Below are 19,081 nucleotides of genomic sequence, written 5' to 3'. Positions count from 1 at the left end.
TGAGGTTGAGGTTGTCGAGTGTGTTCCGTATTCGGGTTGTCATGCCAGATTACTCGAAGGTACCATAGGTAAGGAGACATCGAGGCATGTCAGGGGCAACGAGGCTCGTCCGTTTGCTCGGGATGACCTATATGCGACAGTACTCGAGATGAATACTGATCTATGCTGTGTGACTGATGCACGTGGCGATTGGCCCTTGCAGTATGCATGCGAGCTCGGTGAATCATTATCGCGGGCCACATAGAATCGACGTTAAGAGCTCCTTGCATTGTTTACCTGCCTCAGTATCTGGTTCTCCCATGTACGGTCTATTCGCCGCTTAAGGTATCTTCACACTACCGCCAATGGCCAAGGCATTGTTTCTTCGACACTCGGCGCTTCAGCTTGCCTCAACCCACGCGTACCATCGAATATACGCAGCAAGGCGCTTCCTGGCTTCCACAAGCATCGTCCTGAAAGATGCGCGCCGCTCCCGCGAGAAGGCGGAGTCAAAGTCTCACAAGGGCGAGACTTGCGGCAAGAGCCAGCCGTCGACTGCAACCCCTGGAGCCTCGACGTCGAAAATCAAGCCTGCTTCCTCTCGGCCAGGCCATGACATGCCCTTCACCCGCCTTTATCAGGGCATCTGGCTTCACGACCGCCCCGAGGCTGAAACCTATGAGCTACTCATCGACACCTACCGCCTGCGCGTCGAGGACACGTACGTCTTCCGCGGCGAGCTCATGGAAGACAGTCTCTATGCCACTCGCTCCAGCGGCCTACGCGGCTTCCGCAAGTTTTTGGAGAAGGCTGCGGCCGTTCCTGGTCTTTTGCCCGCGTGGTGGAACGAGGAGAAGAAGGCGGCCTGCGAGAAGCTGGGTATGACCAGGTCGCAGTGGTCGGATTTGCATTGCGCTGTTGAGAAGAGCGACATCATCGACCATTACAAGGATCCCGTGTTCCCGATGAAGCTGCGGATGCTGGGCGTTACTGTTTATGGACTGCATCCAAGTGGTACTGATGGGACTGTGATGCGGAAGCTGATGATGACGAGGGAACAGGGAGGACCGGGGGCGAGTAGTGGGAATGGGTTTACCTATCTGATTGATTGGTCGGGGATGAAGATGTGCGCCTCAAATAGCATTGTGCTTGCTACGAGACGCTTGGTCTGTTGCTGAGCGCCGTTGTATCGATGGGCACAGGGGCTGACGTTGGGAGACTCGACACCGGGGATGGGTTTTAGCATCTGATGATGGATCTTGATGAGGTTGAGACTGCGAGACCTGATTTGGGGCTCGATCTCGGTTGTGTTTGTAACAGGGCCCTCTACCATCTCAATTTGGACGAAAGCAATGATATCAGAAGAACAGCTTGTGCACTGCCCGCCATACACTGCATCATGTCATATGTCTGAGCAGTGTCCTTGCGAGTTGAGAATTGATATAAGCGTCCCATAATCCCGTCATTTCACCCTCGTAGCAACCAAAAGCAACGAACTGAAATTTATTGCATTCTATTCTAACAACAACCAGATAGGGGCTATTATACATGTAGCAGATTCAAAATCACCGTCTGAGCATCGGTTACAGAAGTACTCAACCTAGGCAACTACCTTACTCCAAGTCCAGAGCATCCCAAGCAGCTTTTCGGTACGAGAGCAATCTGTCAATACCATCATCACATGGAAGGGGGGAAATGTTCAGGAGTCCAACTCACCGACAATGGAATGGTTCTTGGCGGCATCGACAACCATGTTGCGCCTCAGGCGAGCGATTCCATCAGCCTGGAGCAAGTCGTGGTTGATGACGCACTTTTCGATGGAGCCGTGCTTCTGGCGCAGCTTCCTCAGGAAGCAGAGCATGTTTTCCTTTCTGCGGACATTGAATCATCCGGTCAGTGAATGGGCTTCTCACTCTTCTCTCTTCTGGCTCTTCGGTGATGTCCTGGCAAGGCCAGGGATGAAGGAAGATTGAGAACTCACCTTGACAAGACCAAAGCCTCCGCATCCTCGCGCGTGCCCGCAAACGCAGGGTTTGCCTGGACTTTATCAGCGAGCGCCTTGTGGTGGCACGCGAGTTCGACGTCTGTGAGGCTGTATTCGTGGGCGACGAGGTCGTCGCTCACGCCGCAGAGGGAGAGGACGAGGGCGCAGATGACGGCGGTGCGGTCCTGGCCTAGGTTACAGTGGATTAGTATCGGGGACGGCTGGTGAGGGGACGAGGAGGAGGAGGCGGAGGAGGAGGAGGAGGAGAGGTGTTGGAGGATGCGAGCGTAGGGGCGGGATGCGTTTTGGGGGTGGGTTGCGGAGAGGAGGATTTGGGAGAGGGATTCGAGGGGGCCCTTTGGAAGGTTTGGTCAGTGTATGTGTTCTCTCTGTTGTAACGACACCCTTGAGTTTCATGGAGACGTAGATCTGTTTTCGTCTATGGGATGATGTATGGGGCTGGCAAGATGTCGGTATGGGAAAATAAGGGGGCAAACTCACCTCAACGCCCGTCCCGAACCTCGCAAACCGCCCAACAAGCCCATCATCGCCCTCAAACTCCTCCGGCCGAAACACGGGCGCGGAAACACGCTCTGCGCCGGCCCAGAGCATCGTCGCCGGGTCGTAGCGCGCGGAGGTGAGCTCCTGCCGGGAGCGGAGGTCGAACGTGTGCGAGACGGCGAGCATCTTGAGCTTCTTGACGCCGCGGTCGAGGACGAGGGTCGGGCGGCCGGAGCGGAAGACGGTGTTGCGGCGGACTTGCTTGGCGGGCTGGAGGGCGAGCGGGTGGCCGCCTATGTCGCGGAAGTTGGGGACGCCGGGGATGCAGATGTATGGTGCTGGAGGCATTTTTTTTTGGTGGTCAGGGGGAGGGGGTAAGGGGGGGAGAGGTGGTGGTGATGGTGTTGGTGTCTTGGTGTTGGTGTTCTGGGATGACTGGCAAGATGGGAGCTGGAGGTTATCGGGGGGGGATGAATTGAGAAGGGAAGTTGGCGTGCGAAGTGATGCCATAGAGCCCGTCTTACATCGAACCGAAGTGAGGCCTCGAGGTGTCGAGATTCGCAATGTTCACTTTCAAAGATTGAAACCATTTTGGTCTCTTTCATGACTGTTTCTGAATACTATGTGGCCAACCTTATCTGAACACGTTGGGCAGAGGGATCTCCTTGATGGCTCTGTGTTGCCTTTGTTCCTAGTGTTCATGGAAGCTAATGCTCTTACTCGACAAAGCGAATAGTAGTGAGCAACGCACTGACTGGTGAGATATCAGCGATGACAAGGTACAGGAGATTTAAATGTGAAAGGGAATATGGCTTGATGGCCATCCTTTACTCATTATATTTTGGGCTCAAGTAAAGAGCGGTGCCTGAACATCTATGTGATAGCCTCCAAAGCAATATCGCATGCAGCCATCGAACCTCTTTGAGCGAGGGAAATCATTCATTGAGCCGTAGTGCTGCTCTCTCTCCACTGGATAAGGCAGACATTGTATATCGCCATATCCTAGCCATGATGTATGTTTCCCCCCTCTCTTCTTTTCCTCTTCTTACCAAAACACCTAGCTTACCAGCAAACGCCAAGTCATGATATCAAAGTTTCACATTCTCTTGTCTCTTCGCCTCGTCTCTCTTGCTCGTCTTACTCCTCAATCGACTTGACGCACTCCCACTCGCCGCGCAGATTCTCCTGCCACAGGGAGACCTTGTTGTCTGCGCAGCTAACAGCCAGAACGTTGCCGCTCAGGGACCAGCTGACGCGCCAAACCGGGGCCTCAAAGTTGAGCACCTTGCTCGCCCACTGGCCGCCGCTGGGTTGATCTGAAGTCCAGATACGGACCGTCTTGTCCTGGGAGGCTGACGCAATGTACGACTTTTGCAACACGGTGGGAGACCACGCCACGTCGCGGACCCAATCGCTGTGGCCCGTCAGAGCCTCGCCCTCTTGCTTGTACGACTGCGAAGCAGGGTCAAAGGCCCAGATCTTGATCAGGTTGTCGGAGCCGCCGGTGACGAACCGCCGGTTGCCAGTGGCGCCGGGGCCCGGGGTGCTGCTGACGATGCTGCCGGGCGTGGTGGCCGGCGCCCAGGAGACGGAGTTGACGCCGAGGCCGTGGGCGGGGAATGTAACGTGGTCGACGCTGTTGTCCTTGAACTCGAGGACGCTGACGTTGCCGTCGGAGGACGCGCAGGCGAGGAGGCAGCCCGCCTCGTGGGGAGACCACGAGACGATGTTGACCGAGGCCTTGTGCAGGGGGAAGTCGTAGATTCGCTGCCACTGGCTGTTCTGAGTGCCCTGTTCTTTCCAGATGAAGACCTTTCCGTCGTAGCCGGCCGAGGCGAGGATGTTGCCGTACTTGGGGTGCGCCCAGGCGACGCACCATACGGCGCCTTCGTGACTGGTGGGATATGCAAGATTAGCAACTGCAGCGGCTGTGTTGTCCTATGAAGACATGGAGTTGGCATGTACAAGCCAAAGATCGGGCGTCGTCTCACCCCTTCAGAGTCTCAATCAAGCGTTGTGTTTCGCCCTCAATCTCGAAGATCTTGATCGTCCGGTCGCTGGAGCAGGTCGCCAGCTTTCGGCCATAGTAGTCGAGGACAGCATCGTGCTACAAGTTGGTGGTAGTGTTAGCCAATGCGCTGGCTTAGCTGCTCGTTGTTTGGGGCATGGTGCGGGAGTCGAAAGCGGTCTTGTAGTAATATCGAGCTCGATCGAGGCGAGTGACGGTAGAGGTGCAACATACAATCATATCATCGTGGCCAGAGTTGGAGATGACCTGCGCCGCCTGTATCAACATGTCCTGGTTAGCCATGACGGAATTGCGCCACGAGGAACAGGGAATGCCTGGAAGGGGTGTGTATCTTACCATCTTGATAGTTTGACGGCTATTAGGCTGGAATAACGAGGTCGTGCGTGAGGAGAGAGAGGGAATTGGGGAGGAGGAAACAAGTCGAAGGAAAGCAATGCGATGAATGGCGAATCTGGCCTGTGCTGCTCGAGTTGATGCCAGCAAGCTTGGGTACGATGCCACAAGGTACCGCGTTAGCGCCAATACGGCTGCAGGTGGACAAGCCGACAAGGTACACACGGACGAGCTGTGTGAGTGCACGTGATTCAAGGAACAACTACCTACAGGGGTTGAGGTCCCTGGAGCGTCAAGACAACAGAATAGTCTACACGATGCTTGGGTTAGATACACATGCTCTGAAGCTACTCAGGTCTACCTATAATAGTGTATTCTACTTAGGGATGTTTCTAGAAAATGCAAAAATGTCATTAATAGAGTTGGGGCAAAGTGCAAGTGATCCTGACATGATGAGATACCAATACCAGCCGGATGTGTTCTTGAACACAACAGCAGAAGCAAACAAATAAACAATCTCGAGATGAATTAGAGGCTCTGAAGGGGCAGTTGACAAAGAAAATGATGTCAGTTTAGCCTAGAAATCAATACGTAGAGGTAGGAAATCAACAAGTCACCAGATGCATCATGAAACCACATGTGACCCCTCATATCCATCAAACTCCTTTCTCCAACCTTCATATCAAACTCTACACCCAAACTCGACGTACCCTGAACCTCCAAACCACCACCATCCGTCAAACCACCCCCAGCAAACAACCCCTCCCACCATGAACCTCATCTTCGACTTTGACGGCACAATCACCGCCAAAGACACAATCTTCCAGCTCGCCCAATCCGCAATCCACCTGCAGACCCAGCGCTCCCCCAGCAGCAGCAGCAGCGGCGGCCATCCTCCCTCCCTGCAAACAAAATGGGACGACATCGTCCGCACGTACGCCGACCAGCACGCCGCCTACGCGGAAGCCTTTTCGCCGCCCAAACACGAGCGGCGCACTCCCGCGCAGGAACTCGCGTACCTGGCGTCCCTCAAGGACACGGAGAACGCGTCGCTGGATAGGGTCGACGGGTCGGGCCTGTTTGGGGGGCTGACGCCCGAGGACCTCTTTCGGATGGGCAGGGAGAGCGTTGAGAAGGGGGATGTTGTTGTGAGGGGTGGCTTCGTCGAGGTGGTTGCGCTGGCGAGGGAGAGGGGATGGCGGGTGGGCGTCATTTCGGTGAACTGGTCTGCGGCGTTTATCTCGGGGGTGCTGCATCCGCTGGGGGATGGGATACCCATCGTCACGAACTGCATTTCTAGCGACGGCACGATTCATGGGCCGGAGGGCTTCAATGGGGGCGTTAGGCTGACTACGGCCCGCGACAAGGCGAATGTTCTCGGCGAGCTTCTTGCGAAGGAGCGGCATTTGTCGTCGGGGTGTCCGACGGTCTACTTTGGGGATTCGACGACGGACATGGAGTGTCTGCTCAAGCATCACGGCATCGTCATTGCTGCGGATGAGCAGTCGTCGAGTCTCTTGCAAACACTGGTCCGAGTCGGCGTGCGGGTGCCGCACGCCGGGAGTGTGCAGGACGGGGCAAACATTGCTTGGGCGCGCGACTTTTGCGAGATTCTCGACAGTGAGGTCCTGGAGCGCATTGCAAATGGGGCAACCGCAGGTGCAGCGACGCAAAGCACCCCAGAATGAAGCATCGTGACGGCTGGGGCGTGGGGAGGATTGTTCTGATTGCTTATATGAGATTTCATACAAGTACCGGGAGCTCGTCACTCATCGTCTGGCGAGGTGACACACTTCGATTGTTGGGCTGACCAGCCTTCTTCTACACTGCATCTCCTCTCTGTCGCCCGCGACCTTTTCCATTGTTCAGCCTTGATCAAGATCATTCGCTACGCAGCCTCGTTCTACCAGCACGTTGTGACGCAATGTGTGTCTACGCTCCCTTGCCGTCCAGCCATAAAGACGAACCCCAGGCGCAGAACCCCAAACCGTGCGACACCAAAGAATTTGCCGACACAATGACTTTCCCTCATCGAAAACGCTCGACGAATTTCGCCCCAGAGAGCGAACGGTGCATCACTTTGGGCCACAAGAGCGCCTCACTCGCGGCCACCCCTCGCAAAACCGGCGGTTCCCTTTACAGACGCTGCCCAGAGACGACGGCTGTATCCCACAAATCATTCAAACGTGGCAAGCCTATCTTTCACAGACGACGCTTATCTGCCATCTTGGAGGAGCCAGGTACACAAGATTAGAAGAGGGCCATCAGCTCGCCTTGAATCTGTGAAAGCTAGCGAAATGTGTTCATGCGATAGAGGAACATATAGACAGACGTTTTGACATCAGAACCCATCCAAGCTTCCAACAACAACGACGACCCCAAGAAGAAGAAGGAGATGAACAATCCTTACCAACAGCAGGACTGAGTCTTTTGAACATGAGGCAAGGCACAACTCAGTGTGAATCCTGCCATCCTTCAAACACACGGTCGAGATTGAAAGCCGCGCTGATTAGCGACAAGTGGCTGAATGCCTGCGGGGTGTTGCCCAGCTGCTCGCCGCTTCGAGAGATCTCTTCCGAAAACATGGACAGGTGGTTCGAAAACTGGAGCATGTTTTGGAACAGATTCAGGGCCCGAGGCAGGTACTTGGGCTCGTGGATGCTTGCGCGCGTCATGGCCTCGACGAGCCAAAACGTGCAGATGGAGAAGGCTCCGTCTCTTCCCCCCACGCCTGCAGAATAAAGATGCTTAGCTTCGTCACACACTTGGCTTCGGTGTAGAATCATGACTTACCGTCATCTGACTGGTCAGGGTCATAGCGAAACACCAGTCCGGTGCTCGTCAGTCCTCCTTCCTCTGGCGGCAGCATGATTCGGTTGAGCGTGTTTGTGAAACGGGGGTCGCTAGGGGCGATGAAGAATACGAGAGGGGCTAGCAAAATGGACGAATCCAGTACGGTGTTGGCTTCATAGCTTTGAATAAACGATTTCATCTCCGTGTTGTATCCTACAGCGTCACGAGTGAGTTTTGTACCCTTGACTTTGAGAGGGACGAAAGTGATTGAGTGATTGCAAACCTTTTTCCATAATCTCTTCATAGAGACTATCGCGAGCTTCTAACCACTTTACCCTGTTCGGGCATGGGAGGCATCTCTTGTCGGCAAGCCGAAGGCCGCGGTCGAATGCCACCCAGAGCATGACTTGCGAGATAGTGAAGCGTTGCTTGTCGCCTCGCACCTCCCAGATAGACATGTCGGTTTCTATACTTTGTCAACTCACTTGCCCCTGACCCAACAATAAGCAGCATACTTACGGCCAATGATGGTCAAGACATAATCTGCCGAGTAAGTAGGTTAGCAGAGTGGACTCGGACTTCGTTATGCTGGGTACAAACCTAGCATTCGCCGAACAGCGCACCAAATGTCCCAAGACACAGGTTTCCCGTACTTGTTATACAAGTAGATGGAGTCCATCAATTCGCCATATATATCAAACTGGAGGTGAAAGGCGGCGCCGTTGCCAATCCGGACAGGGGCGCTGCCTCGGTAGCCTTCAAAGTGATCCAGGGTGATTTCAGGAATATCCGTCTCTCCGCGAATTGTGAACATGATGGGCAATCCACCATCTGGCCCTACCGACTGAGTGAAGCGCTCCATAATGAACTCCATGTAGGCGTCCGCCTCGGCTTTGAAACCAAGGCGGAGGAGAATGTAAATGGTGAAGCTCGAGTCCCGGACCCACGAGTACCGGTAGTCCCAGTTCCTCACGCCGCCTATATTCTCGGGCAATGAGAAGGTAGGGGCGGCAATGATGGCGCCGGTGGGTTCTACTGCTCGTTAGCCATGACTTGAAAAGATCTTGAGACTTTTGTGCAGTGTACCGTATGTCAGGAGCTTCAAGATCATGAGACTTCGGGAAACAACTTCTCTCCATCGTCCCTTGTACTTGGACTGAGAGATGAAGTTGTACCAGAACGTTTGCGTATCGTGCTGCTGTATGTCCAAAACTTCATCCGTGATGATCTCCGTGATGTGGTGGGGAAGGTCGTTTCTTAGAATGAAAGAAACAGATTGGCCAGCAGACAGAGTAAAGCGAGATACGATGCCTTCGCCAAGCATGCCTTCTCTCATGACCTTTTGGAAAGGTATGTCTGGATAGCTTTGCCCGGCTGCCGTGTCAACCGCGACATCAAGTTGAAGCTGAACATGCTTGCTGTGAAAGGTCGCCATCTTGCTTTTCCGGCCCTCACAGGTGTGTTTGTCTCGCAAGAGGGTTGTTTGGTGGGGATCCAGGCCATAGCCGAAAGCAGGAAATATCTCAACATCTGAGGCAGGTGTTTGTTAGTTTGCATACCGCCCTCTGACGCTCCTCATGGGATGTTGCTCGTGCAAGTAAGAGCGGTACAGCATACCTATGGGCAATGAGCCACGGATACACTCCACTCGTCGTACGGTCCATTTCTTCAGCTCCTCCTGCACGTTCGTGGCCTCGCGATAGGCGTTTTGCTTGTAGCCCTTGGTCATGACCTTGGCGCTCTTGGGCCGGGGAAAGAAGTCGACGACGTCCACGACGCCGTCCTCGTGGATGTATCTGGTCTGCAGAATGCATGAGGAGGGCAAGTACTGCTGCTTGGTGGTGCAGCCAATCTCTGGAGCCGGAGAGATGCCAAAGTAGCCGCCCTTGTTCTTATCAAGCAGGCGACAAAAGACAGACGGCGAGTCAAAGTCTGGCCTGGGCTGAGGTCAGAGGGCCTTGTGATCGAGCGTGATTAGGAGCGATGAGAACTCACCAGCACATGAAATCGATGCTGCCGTCGAGGCCGACGAGGGCACACGTGTGCATGTTGCCGACGATGCCATAGTCCTCGATGGGCAGATAGCCGCCCGACTGGAGGCGGCGATGCGGCACCGAGTGCGCAGTGGCCATTGTGGATGAATGAGTAAAAGCGAGGTGATCTCTATAGTGATAGCTGTGTGGTCATGGACAGGTCTTCACGTCAAAGCCTCTGCTCTATCTACTGACATCTCACTCATAAAAAAGGACGAGGCTGGACAAAGAGGGCAGAAACACTCGGGAACCGCGGTATTCTCGAGTCTACCTAATTACCTTATATAACAGTACCTAAGGTATGTGACAAGTCCAGTTTAGAGCCAGGAACTCCAATACCCGAGTACCAGCTTCACAAGTACGAGATACATTACGAGTGTTGTATCCACCAATATGGGGGCCAAGTTGTTGACTTGTTAGCAGCTGCCGTGAGGTCATCGTTGACCACACTAACAGCCGTCTAACTCGTATGTGCTTGCTCTGCTGATGTACGGAGTACGCCGGGGCCGAGTAGTGAGGGGTTGGCGGCCAATGGCCCTTGAGATCGCGACTAATATTCTGGAACGGCAACGTGCAGAATGACAGCGGAGGAAATGGAAGGTGCAGCTGAGCCGATAGTCGAGCTGTTGCGGGTAATTGAGGTTTTGGTGCTCACCGATGATGACGTATGATGCCATTGACTTGCTCCATGCAGCACTAAGGCGGCATCTTCCCCGGACGGAATAAAGCTACACAACTGGTCGATATTTGTGCAAGGTGTCATACAAATCTTATGGACGAGGAGCTGTGTTCGTAGATGGATCTTGGGTTTCGATATGATTGACTTTTGACGAATATTAGCAGTTCCCACAGGTATTCATTCGTTCCCTGTCATGCCGCAAGAAGTAACAAATATGGTACGCAGTCCCAAGAGACTGGGCGAAAAAGGCCGCCACTTCCGAAGAACCACAAAACCGAGACTGGCCAATCAACAGCTCAACTCCAGCTATGCGCAGTAGTCGGGCGTGATCAAACCCCTGAGCACATAACCCGGTCCAATCGACCGCAGAGTTGTGTCATCAAGTTGAAAGAGAAAAGTTCATTGTGATTCTTTGGTTGCTCTATGCCCTTAGTCAGAAGCATTCATTGAAGAGGGTATCAAATGCCCTTAGCGGCATGATCCCGTTGCCCAAACGCCCAAACGCCAGTCCACACACAGCCTTGACCCTGCCACAAAACCGTACAGCCACTTCTTTCCTTAAAAGTTGAACCACCGTCCTGTGTCTTGCATACATCGCTTCGTCACACAAAGACGAAGCTAGAGTGAGAGCCCGGAGATCTAAGATCACTGCATGACCAGCACATCTTCCATCTCTTCTCCCTCATCGTCGTCCCCGTCTTCATCCATGGCCTCTGCGGCAGCCTCCTTGGCATCGTTGCCGCCCTTGTCCCGATATGCCTCACTCAAGCAGTAGTGATTGGCAAATGGGCCGCTCTTGTTGAGAACAGCAACCTCTTCCAGAACCTGGCGAAGGTAGGAATCCGGCTGCTGCGTTCTCTGCCGCAAGGCCTTCATAGACCAATACTGATACTGCCGGAAGCAATCGAAAATGAGATCGAGAAGCTGGTTCTTTGGAATACGCGCCGCCTTGAGGACTTCGGTCTTCTTGGGTTTGAGAACCGAGGGAGCATTTTTCTGTGAAAGAGTGTTAGCAGCAAGATCGAGTCACGGTCCGCAGTCAGTACACGTACGATAAAATTGCCTCCCCAGTTGACGGAGCCCGCCGATCCAGGGTTGATGATGGAAGACGCCTTGTTCCTGCTGATGATTTGAAGCTTGGATTTGGAGTTTTCTGCTTCAAAGATGCGCTTCGCCAGGAGCTCCTCTTCCTCTCGAAGGTTCCGTGGTTCGACTCGTAGATCATATCTAATTTTGCCAAAAATCTTTGTCTTCTCTGTAGCAAACAGTTTAGCATTCTGCGACTATGCCCACCATGCACATGGACAGGTCAACCATACTCGGAATAGCTTTGCGATAGTAGGGCTGATACCGGCTCCTTCGATCGTATGTCGGTTTCTCCGTATTGCCATTGTTTTCCCTTTGACGCAAAAGAGCGAGGGGGATACCCGCGCTGGCCGCCTCGGCTCGCGCCTTGTTCTTGGTTTTGAAGCCCGGCAAGTCTTCCTCGCTGAAGATGAAGGCATTGTTCACGTCCTGGTCGAGGATCTCCAGGTCGTATTCCTTGGGAAGAAGCTGATGCTCGGGAAGGCCCGGGGTGAGAAGCATGCGCAGCTTCGTAAGCTCGCGAGGGCTCCCGTCCGGCAGCGTGTCGCCCTGCGGCTCGTTCCACGTCCGCAGCGTGCCGATCTGGATCTCGTCGTCGTCGCCCAGCTTCTCCGTCATCTTCACCCAAGCGTCCCACATATACTTGGGGACGCGCGCGAGGTACAGTGTCTCGAACGTGTTGCCGGGGACCGATTTATCGTAGAAGTCGAGGTCGCCGGCATCCTCGAAGAGATCCTCCTCGTCAATCGCCATTGGCGACGCCGGCTCGGGCTTAACGAACTCTGACTTGACACCTGAGTCGGCCATGTTGGTTTTTTTTTTTTCCGGCCGAGAGCGCAAAGGATCAGACTATCGGGTGCGGGTGAGCGAGTCAACGAGGAGCAGCGGCGGCAAGATGACGAGCTGCTATCAGTTGCGAATGTGAAGATGCAGAAAAAGGCCCCAAGGCGTCACCGCGGGCTGGAGCTTGGAAGTGACGAGGTACATGGTCAAGGTACCGGCGCTAGCCTGAGGTTGCCCAGCCTTGTTGGAGCCCCGTTTCAGTGCTCTGGTGCACTAACAAATCTTGGGGCTGCTCTGCTGCCTTGACGGTCGGCGCAGTCATGTGACAGCAGTCGCGCAGTGAGCTTGCACTGTAGCGAGGACTGAGTGCAAGGTACCGTGCCCAGCGCCGTTTTGAACGGAGACGGACAGCAAACACCAAAAAGGGCAGATGCACGCTGCCGTCGGCTCCACTCCCAGTGACCACCCGGTTTGCACTTCGTCTTACAGTACATACATGTACACTTGCTTGGGCAAAGCAGACGCGTTATCAAGCGACCTCTTAGATTCTTTGTTAAGTCAGTCTGCTACTGAAAGTGGCTTCCACAAACTTTGACCTTGGTGGAGCTTAATCGCACGGCTGTTTCGTTCATCAAGCTCACGAGGCAAGCTTCGTCTTCACGGCGAAAGTCGGAATCAGGACCCCGATGTTCTTACCAAGGCAGCGAAACCGGATATTGTATCGACATCCTGACTCCCGTCACTCTTGCAAGAAGCAGCCCTCCAGGTTGGCAAGCAATAAAGTCGCTCAGTCAAACATATATTCGCTATTCTCACTTTTATACCTTTTGTTGATGCCTCATAATGTAGCCTTTTCAAGCAGATGCGTTTTCCTCCGGAACCATTACCGTGACTTCATCCAATCAACCAGACCATCTGCAAAAGATTGTTCCAAGCCATCGGTTCTCTCAGACAAGTTTTTTTTTTTTACTGCGCCACCACTTGTAGCAGTGCATGTTCGAGCTATCCCAGATAGTAAAATCGTGCTCGAGCTCGGAGAGCAGTACATGTCCTGCGTGAGACATCTGAGCGGCGACGTTGCTGCTGCTGCTCGTAGCCAGAACTTGTGAGATTCCGGATACTCATAGCGGACAATCCAATTCGTTTCTGATCAAGCAAAGAAACTTCAACAGAATGTGGGCACATTTGTTATCCCAACCATTGGTAGGCCGAGTACCTAATCGAGTCATATGAAATGTGCAGCTTCGAGACATGTCAGCAGGCCTTGCCTCCACAGAGCCTGAAGTTGTAAAATATCCTACCAGGTATTGTAAATCAAACCAAACAAAACATGCGTCAAAAGCATTTCTAGACAGGAACATTCGTGAACAGGTATGACACCGACTCGCCGTTGTGGGTTCGGCGAATGGCCTAGACAAGGTCAGTATCGAGCGTAAACAGATCCCTTTGGCAGAGATGGGCGTACCTCGGCAAGGGTGCCGGACACATCGATGACCTTGAGCTTAGGGCATCGTTCAGTCTTATCGCCAACTGCATTTGACATGATTAGACTACACGAGTTTGAGGTGAAGGGATCCGACATAACCTACGAGGAACGGCTAGTTGCATGTTAGTGACCTATTGCTCGAAACATGATAACAAGTTATTCAGGGGCAGCTTACTGTTGGTGACGACGAGACCGGACAAGTGTGAGTTGTTGATGGTATCAATGGCGGTGCCGCTGAGGATACCATGGGTTACGATGGCAAAGACTTGACGAGCGCCGTGGCTGTTGAGGGTTTCTGCCGCCTTGGCCAGCTATTGAAGCACCATTAGCTGCAAGTTCAGGGAGATTGAGAGGCCGGGATGGTCGCATACGGTTCCGCAGGTATCCGCCATGTCATCCACCAGGATAGCCACCTTGTCCTGGACATCGCCGACAAGAACCATTCGGCCCACGACATTCGGCCGGGGACGCTCCTTGTGAATCAGAGCGAAACCGGTGTTGAGACGGTCAGCAAGTGAGGTGGCACGCTTCGCACCGCCAGCATCCGGGGACACAATGACGCAGTTCTCGACGTCTAGGTTCTCGCTGATCCACCGGAGGACGGACGGCTCGGCATACAGGTTATCTACGGGGACGTTGAAGAAGCCCTGGATCTGGGAGGCATGCAGGTCCATAGTTATGACATGGTTCTAGCGCATGTTAGGGTTCTCAGTTCAGAAGCAGAGCAAAAGGAGGGACGTCGGTTTCAACGCACGCAGCCGGAGACCTGCAGCATGTTGGCAATCAACCTAGCGCTGATGGGCGCGCGGGACTTGTCCTTCTTGTCCTGACGCGCGTAGGGGAAATTGGGGATGACGGCCGTGATGCGCCTGGCCGAGGCAGTACGGCAGGCGTGGATCATGATGAGCAGCTCCATGAGGCCGTCGTTGACGTCTCCCGGCGCCGTCGACTGGAGGATGAACACGTCCTCGTCTCGGACCGACTCGCCAATGGAAACACTGGTTTCCTGGTTGGAGTAGTTGAGGCTCATCGTGTTGGCAATGTTAATGCCGAGTCTGCGGCCAAATCAGCCCGGGTCCCGTCTGACTGCTTGCCTCCCTCTTTGACTGTGTCCCATATCTCGATTTCATCGACCACCTTGCGAGACATACCGACTAGCGACCAGAGCACTGAGCTCCGGGTGGGAGCTGCCCGAAATCAGCTTGATCTCATTCGCCATTTGGTCCAGCATTGCCAAGGATGGTTGCAGAGCCCTTCTGCAGGAGGGAGAAGAAGAAAAAAAATGTCGAGGAGAAAAAAATTAGTGGGGGCGAGTAAGGTAGGATTCGGTGGTGGTGTGCCGCTGTCGTTGGTAAGGATGAGGCGCTTGAGATGATATGGAATAGGCAAAAGGAGAAGATGAAGTTTTGTCGGTTATTGATGAAAGATCTTCTCAAGGTTATTGGTGACTTTTTTTCACATGAGATATCGAATTCATCGATCGCCGCAACGGCGTTTGAGCGAACCGAGACTGAACCTTAAGGAACAACGTTAGTCCTGATCGGACACCAAACGGACGATCCTCGGCGTGCAAACTTGCGCAAGCCTGTGGCGAACAACTGGATGGAAGCCAAACACTGCGCACTGTGCACATTGACGAGCAGCTTCTGGACCGGCTGGGGATACTGTGGCGGTACTTTGACCTTGTACCCCCCTGGCAATTCCGGCTATTCTATTCTCGGCCTAGCACAATGCACATAATGGCTCGTGCGCAAGGCTGACGATTTGACCCTTTCCAGCAGCCGACGTCAGATAAAGACCGGGCGGCGTCCTCTATGCCCGTAGCAACCCCGAACCCTTCATCTCGAACCGAGCCTCAACGCCAAACCCCAGAAGCTTACATCTGTACACGATCCCCTTTTCTTCTTCGTGCCATCGATCTACTTCTTATGGCGCCTCGTTAACTGCCCAGAAAGGCTTCGTGGGCGGGACATTTGCGCCACGGAATCCGCCCAACTCACCTTGTCCTTACCTGTTTGATCTTGACGACGACAGCCTCACTTTGGACTCAGATCAGACTTTAAGGCGGCCTTTTGGACTTCCACCTCGCTACTGTTTATTCTTGTCTGATCAAGCTTTCCACCTCCCACTCAACTCACTTTTGACTTTGGTGCCGTTGTTACGCATCTGTAATAGACTGTTCAATACCTACATATATAAGAGGCGGTCCCCCCCCGGACCAACATCTGCCCATCATGTCTCCCGTCAAGTCACTCAGAGAACTCGCCATGATGGCTATCCTCAAGAACATCCGCGAGGTCAACAACATCGGCTACCTCAGCTATGAAACCGTCAACTTCCTCCTCAGGAGAGTCGACAGCGCCGCCCAGCTCCGCCAAATTGAGCTCAACTCACCGCACATCCAGGGCGAGACTGCCGAAGAATGGGTCAGGCTGATTGAGCGTGACTTCCCCCTCGAATCCAGGCACAGGGCGTACCGGCCCAAGGATCCCAAGAACTGGTACAGGGTCTGGGAGAAGTACAAGGCCGATCAGGACAAGTTCTTGGCCCAGAGCGAGGACAAGCTCAAGTCCTCCCTCCAGAAATTCAAGGAAGAGGAGGAGAAGAAGACGAGCAAGATTATCGAACTCGGCGCCATCCCCAGCTCGAAAAAGGGCGCCATCAGGCGCTCGCGCGCAAAAACCTCCTCCAACTCCCTCTCGTTCGGTGGTGGCAGCCGCACAAAGGCCGTCAACGGCGCCAGCGTCATGCGCAAGGTGCGCCGCGAAGTCAAGGAGATTGCCCAGATCCACGGCACCCTTTCCCGGCCCATCAAGGCGCCGACTGGCCGCTCCGTCGTCACCAAGGCCCCAGAAGCCATGGTCAATGACCACAAGAGAGCCGCCCTGCCACCATACCGCCCTGCCAACCTTCGGGAGCCAACGCAATTGGACCCGGAACTGCAGAAGGAGTTCAAAAACGACCCCGAATGCGTCAGAAGCTTCCTCTTAGAGGCCGCCCTCGAGGAGTACGAGAGCCGGGCCTCATATCTCTCAGACTCCGAAGAAAACGGCGACAGCGCCGACAGCGCCGTCAGCCAACCGAAACAGCCAGCCCCCGCCGCACCCAAGCCCGCTGCCAGACCCGCCGCGCCCAAGGTGCCGACAACCGCCCTCCAGCGCAAATTTGGAGGCTCCAAGTCTGCCTTCAAGGCGCCCGCAGCCCCCTCCGCGCCCGTCGTCAAGGCACGGGAGCCGGTGCCAAAGCGGCAGCTGGAGCAGCCGGAGCAGCCGGAGCAGAAGCGGCCTCGACTCCGCGCGTTCCCCGCTCCGGACCTGCCCACGGGGCCGAACTCTCCGCCCATGGACGAAGAAAACGCGCCTAAGGATATGTTTGATGTCCTGAAGATGACTGACGCGAAGGTTGCTAAGGACTTGGAGGCCAAAGCACCGGCCGCCAAGGCGAGGATGGCTCAGATCTACCGCAAGCGCAAGAATGTGGACATCTTTGCGCATCCCAAGAAGAGGGTCCATTGAGTTGGTGTGGGGGGGGCGATACTCGGCGTTTTGTTTCCCCTTTGTTTGGCTGTGGCTATTTGGGGGGCTTGTTGTGCATAACACTGTTCTCGTTGTTGTTGTTTCCCTTTCTCTTGATACCTCGGTCGGAATATACCCACGTCGATTTGCTTACTGGAGGAGTTTTTGGTACAGCTTTTTGAGGCTTTGGGATTTGGTACGGCCTTTAAGGCCTTGGGATTTGTTTTCGATGGGGAAAAGCGGTGCTGGATCTTGTGTCTTTCTTGGTCTTTGGTTTTGGTTCAGGCTTAGATGGACGGCTATCTACAGACAACAAGCGGCTGCAGGGATACTAGTATAGATGGTTACCAGCGATTTAATATAGAAAAGGTTTTCGGACCACACTTACATTTGTGCCTTCATCGAGTGAAAGTCGTCCTTCGGCTATCCGGCAGAATGATGATTGATTGTCTTTGTATTGGCTTCCACCCGCCATCGTGTGTTCCATAGCATGTAAGCTCAATCTCGACTGCCCTCTTCAGCACGTCAATATCTTATGTTACCGTAAAGACGATGTCCCCCCTCTCTCCCAACAAAGGAACACAACATCATAGAGAGCTTCAAATGTATTTCACATAGCTCAATCTATCAAAATGGCCCAAATGTACGCACGCAACCGGCAGCAAAAGCCCCCCCGTTATATCAGCCACCGAAAAAAAAGAACGTTGCCTTTGTAACAGAAATGCTTTCCTCCCTCGTCCCTTCTCCCCTCCCCTTCCAACCTACCGCTCTGATCCTCTCGGTTCCCTTTCAAGAAAGAACATAGTCGACAGCAATTTCGCTTCCGCTCTTTTTCCGTCGCTAACATTCATCATCCAAAGTACCGTCCCCCCCTAAGGGCGAGGACGAGATGCAGAGTGTCGCCTGCGACGAGGTTGTACTCGGCCGCGGTCTTGTCGTCGGTCCTGCACGGGGTGGTTTTTATCGAATTAGTAAGCTGCCATGTTCTCTCTGTCCCCAACCTGCTTTCGAGGGTTTGCTCCTTTGGAAATGGGGGTTGGGGGGGGAGGGCGGGAGAATGTGGTCATTTTGAGAAGTTGCGTGGTGGGTTTTGCGTACATTTGCTTGCCGCCGTGGATGAGGCGCTGTTGCACGGGCGGGATGCCCTCCTTCTCCTCGACCTTTTCCTTGATCTGGGACACCTGCACGCCCGAAGCTATTCAGTCTGCCGGTCTTCGATCGGTACGGTTCGATGGTATGTGGATGAGGACTCCATACCTTGTAGTCCAACTCGATGTCGAGCTCAATCTCCTTGCCGGTCAACGTTCGCACCCTGTCCGGTTGAAATGCCGTGTCAGCTTCGTGGATCATTTCGTTCGCAGGGCGACATCAACAGGGAGTACGGGCGAGCTCGAGCTCTCTCTCCCCTTACTTGATCAACATGTTGGCGGTGTTACTTCCGAGACACCGCTGGGTGTATCGGGGCAAAGCTGGCTTGTGGTGTGGTTTTGAGGCAGATGCGGCGTTGCTTTGCACCGACAAAAGAGTCTGTCGCGACGAATGGTTGGTGGAGTTGACAGGTTCTGGATCACAAGGCTGACTGGCAGTGACGGCACGGAAGCTGGAAGTGGGATGTTGGAGCTTGGTCTGGTGGGGTTGCAGGTACCTACAGTGAGGTACTAGCACCGTTGGACTTGCACCAGCCAGGAGGTGCGATTGGGCATACAAACTGAACAAGGAAGAGCACAAATGCGCTGAAAATGATGACACTTGACAACTGAAGACATCATATGGATTGTTGAAATATTGCTGACCCATTGGCAGATTCATATAATCATGAGGGAGGAGTTACAAATGTGTATTTCAGTGACCGATGCATCATGTGCCGGGCCCATTACAGC

At 54.0% G+C, this 19,081-nt stretch overlaps 10 protein-coding genes across 10 annotated transcripts; 4 read left to right on the top strand and 6 right to left on the bottom strand.

Moving 5' to 3' along the window:
- Positions 1-344: 344 nt before the first annotated feature.
- Positions 345-1,157, top strand: CCMA1212_010134 (uncharacterized protein; the record flags this gene model as incomplete). Its single annotated transcript, XM_073707188.1, has 1 exon — positions 345-1,157. The coding sequence occupies one exon, from the start codon at positions 345-347 to the stop codon at positions 1,155-1,157; it is 813 nt and encodes a 270-aa protein (XP_073554340.1).
- A 521-nt stretch (positions 1,158-1,678) lies between these two features.
- Positions 1,679-2,812, bottom strand: CCMA1212_010133 (uncharacterized protein; the record flags this gene model as incomplete). Its single annotated transcript, XM_073707187.1, has 3 exons — positions 1,679-1,850; positions 1,961-2,319; positions 2,465-2,812. 3 exons carry the CDS (start codon positions 2,810-2,812, stop codon positions 1,679-1,681), a joined length of 879 nt encoding a protein of 292 aa, XP_073554337.1.
- A 789-nt stretch (positions 2,813-3,601) lies between these two features.
- Positions 3,602-4,775, bottom strand: CCMA1212_010132 (uncharacterized protein; the record flags this gene model as incomplete). Its single annotated transcript, XM_073707186.1, has 3 exons — positions 3,602-4,358; positions 4,456-4,571; positions 4,707-4,775. The coding sequence occupies 3 exons, from the start codon at positions 4,773-4,775 to the stop codon at positions 3,602-3,604; spliced, it is 942 nt and encodes a 313-aa protein (XP_073554338.1).
- An 821-nt stretch (positions 4,776-5,596) lies between these two features.
- Positions 5,597-6,514, top strand: CCMA1212_010131 (uncharacterized protein; the record flags this gene model as incomplete). Its single annotated transcript, XM_073707185.1, has 1 exon — positions 5,597-6,514. The coding sequence occupies one exon, from the start codon at positions 5,597-5,599 to the stop codon at positions 6,512-6,514; it is 918 nt and encodes a 305-aa protein (XP_073554335.1).
- Positions 6,515-6,750: 236 nt separating this feature from the next.
- On the top strand, positions 6,751-7,251 carry CCMA1212_010130 (uncharacterized protein; the record flags this gene model as incomplete). The annotated part of the gene is made up of 2 exons (XM_073707184.1): positions 6,751-7,066; positions 7,157-7,251. The coding sequence occupies 2 exons, from the start codon at positions 6,751-6,753 to the stop codon at positions 7,249-7,251; spliced, it is 411 nt and encodes a 136-aa protein (XP_073554336.1).
- A 28-nt stretch (positions 7,252-7,279) lies between these two features.
- On the bottom strand, positions 7,280-9,751 carry CCMA1212_010129 (uncharacterized protein; the record flags this gene model as incomplete). Its single annotated transcript, XM_073707183.1, has 8 exons — positions 7,280-7,557; positions 7,620-7,832; positions 7,903-8,085; positions 8,139-8,162; positions 8,220-8,651; positions 8,706-9,149; positions 9,237-9,556; positions 9,615-9,751. 8 exons carry the CDS (start codon positions 9,749-9,751, stop codon positions 7,280-7,282), a joined length of 2,031 nt encoding a protein of 676 aa, XP_073554318.1.
- A 1,225-nt stretch (positions 9,752-10,976) lies between these two features.
- On the bottom strand, positions 10,977-12,224 carry CCMA1212_010128 (Transcription initiation factor IIF subunit beta; the record flags this gene model as incomplete). Its single annotated transcript, XM_073707182.1, has 3 exons — positions 10,977-11,327; positions 11,384-11,586; positions 11,651-12,224. The coding sequence occupies 3 exons, from the start codon at positions 12,222-12,224 to the stop codon at positions 10,977-10,979; spliced, it is 1,128 nt and encodes a 375-aa protein (XP_073554289.1).
- Positions 12,225-13,547: 1,323 nt separating this feature from the next.
- Positions 13,548-14,942, bottom strand: CCMA1212_010127 (uncharacterized protein; the record flags this gene model as incomplete). The annotated part of the gene is made up of 6 exons (XM_073707181.1): positions 14,838-14,942; positions 14,441-14,741; positions 14,058-14,375; positions 13,862-13,997; positions 13,666-13,730; positions 13,548-13,610 (listed from the first exon to the last, which is right to left on the bottom strand). Exons 1-6 carry the CDS (start codon positions 14,915-14,917, stop codon positions 13,548-13,550), a joined length of 963 nt encoding a protein of 320 aa, XP_073554291.1. The 5' UTR covers positions 14,918-14,942.
- Positions 14,943-15,920: 978 nt separating this feature from the next.
- CCMA1212_010126 (uncharacterized protein) lies at positions 15,921-17,201 on the top strand (the record flags this gene model as incomplete). The annotated part of the gene is made up of 1 exon (XM_073707180.1): positions 15,921-17,201. The coding sequence occupies one exon, from the start codon at positions 15,921-15,923 to the stop codon at positions 17,199-17,201; it is 1,281 nt and encodes a 426-aa protein (XP_073554290.1).
- Positions 17,202-18,051: 850 nt separating this feature from the next.
- CCMA1212_010125 (uncharacterized protein) lies at positions 18,052-18,623 on the bottom strand (the record flags this gene model as incomplete). Its single annotated transcript, XM_073707179.1, has 4 exons — positions 18,052-18,145; positions 18,300-18,382; positions 18,459-18,513; positions 18,613-18,623. 4 exons carry the CDS (start codon positions 18,621-18,623, stop codon positions 18,052-18,054), a joined length of 243 nt encoding a protein of 80 aa, XP_073554293.1.
- Positions 18,624-19,081: the final 458 nt, after the last annotated feature.

Source organism: Trichoderma ghanense, assembly GCF_004382785.1.
Source record: "Trichoderma ghanense strain CCMA-1212 chromosome Unknown scaffold_22, whole genome shotgun sequence".
NCBI classification, from domain to species: Eukaryota; Fungi; Ascomycota; class Sordariomycetes; order Hypocreales; family Hypocreaceae; genus Trichoderma; species Trichoderma ghanense.
Note: the sequence above shows the minus strand (reverse complement) of the source record. Positions and strands in the feature narration are given on the sequence as shown.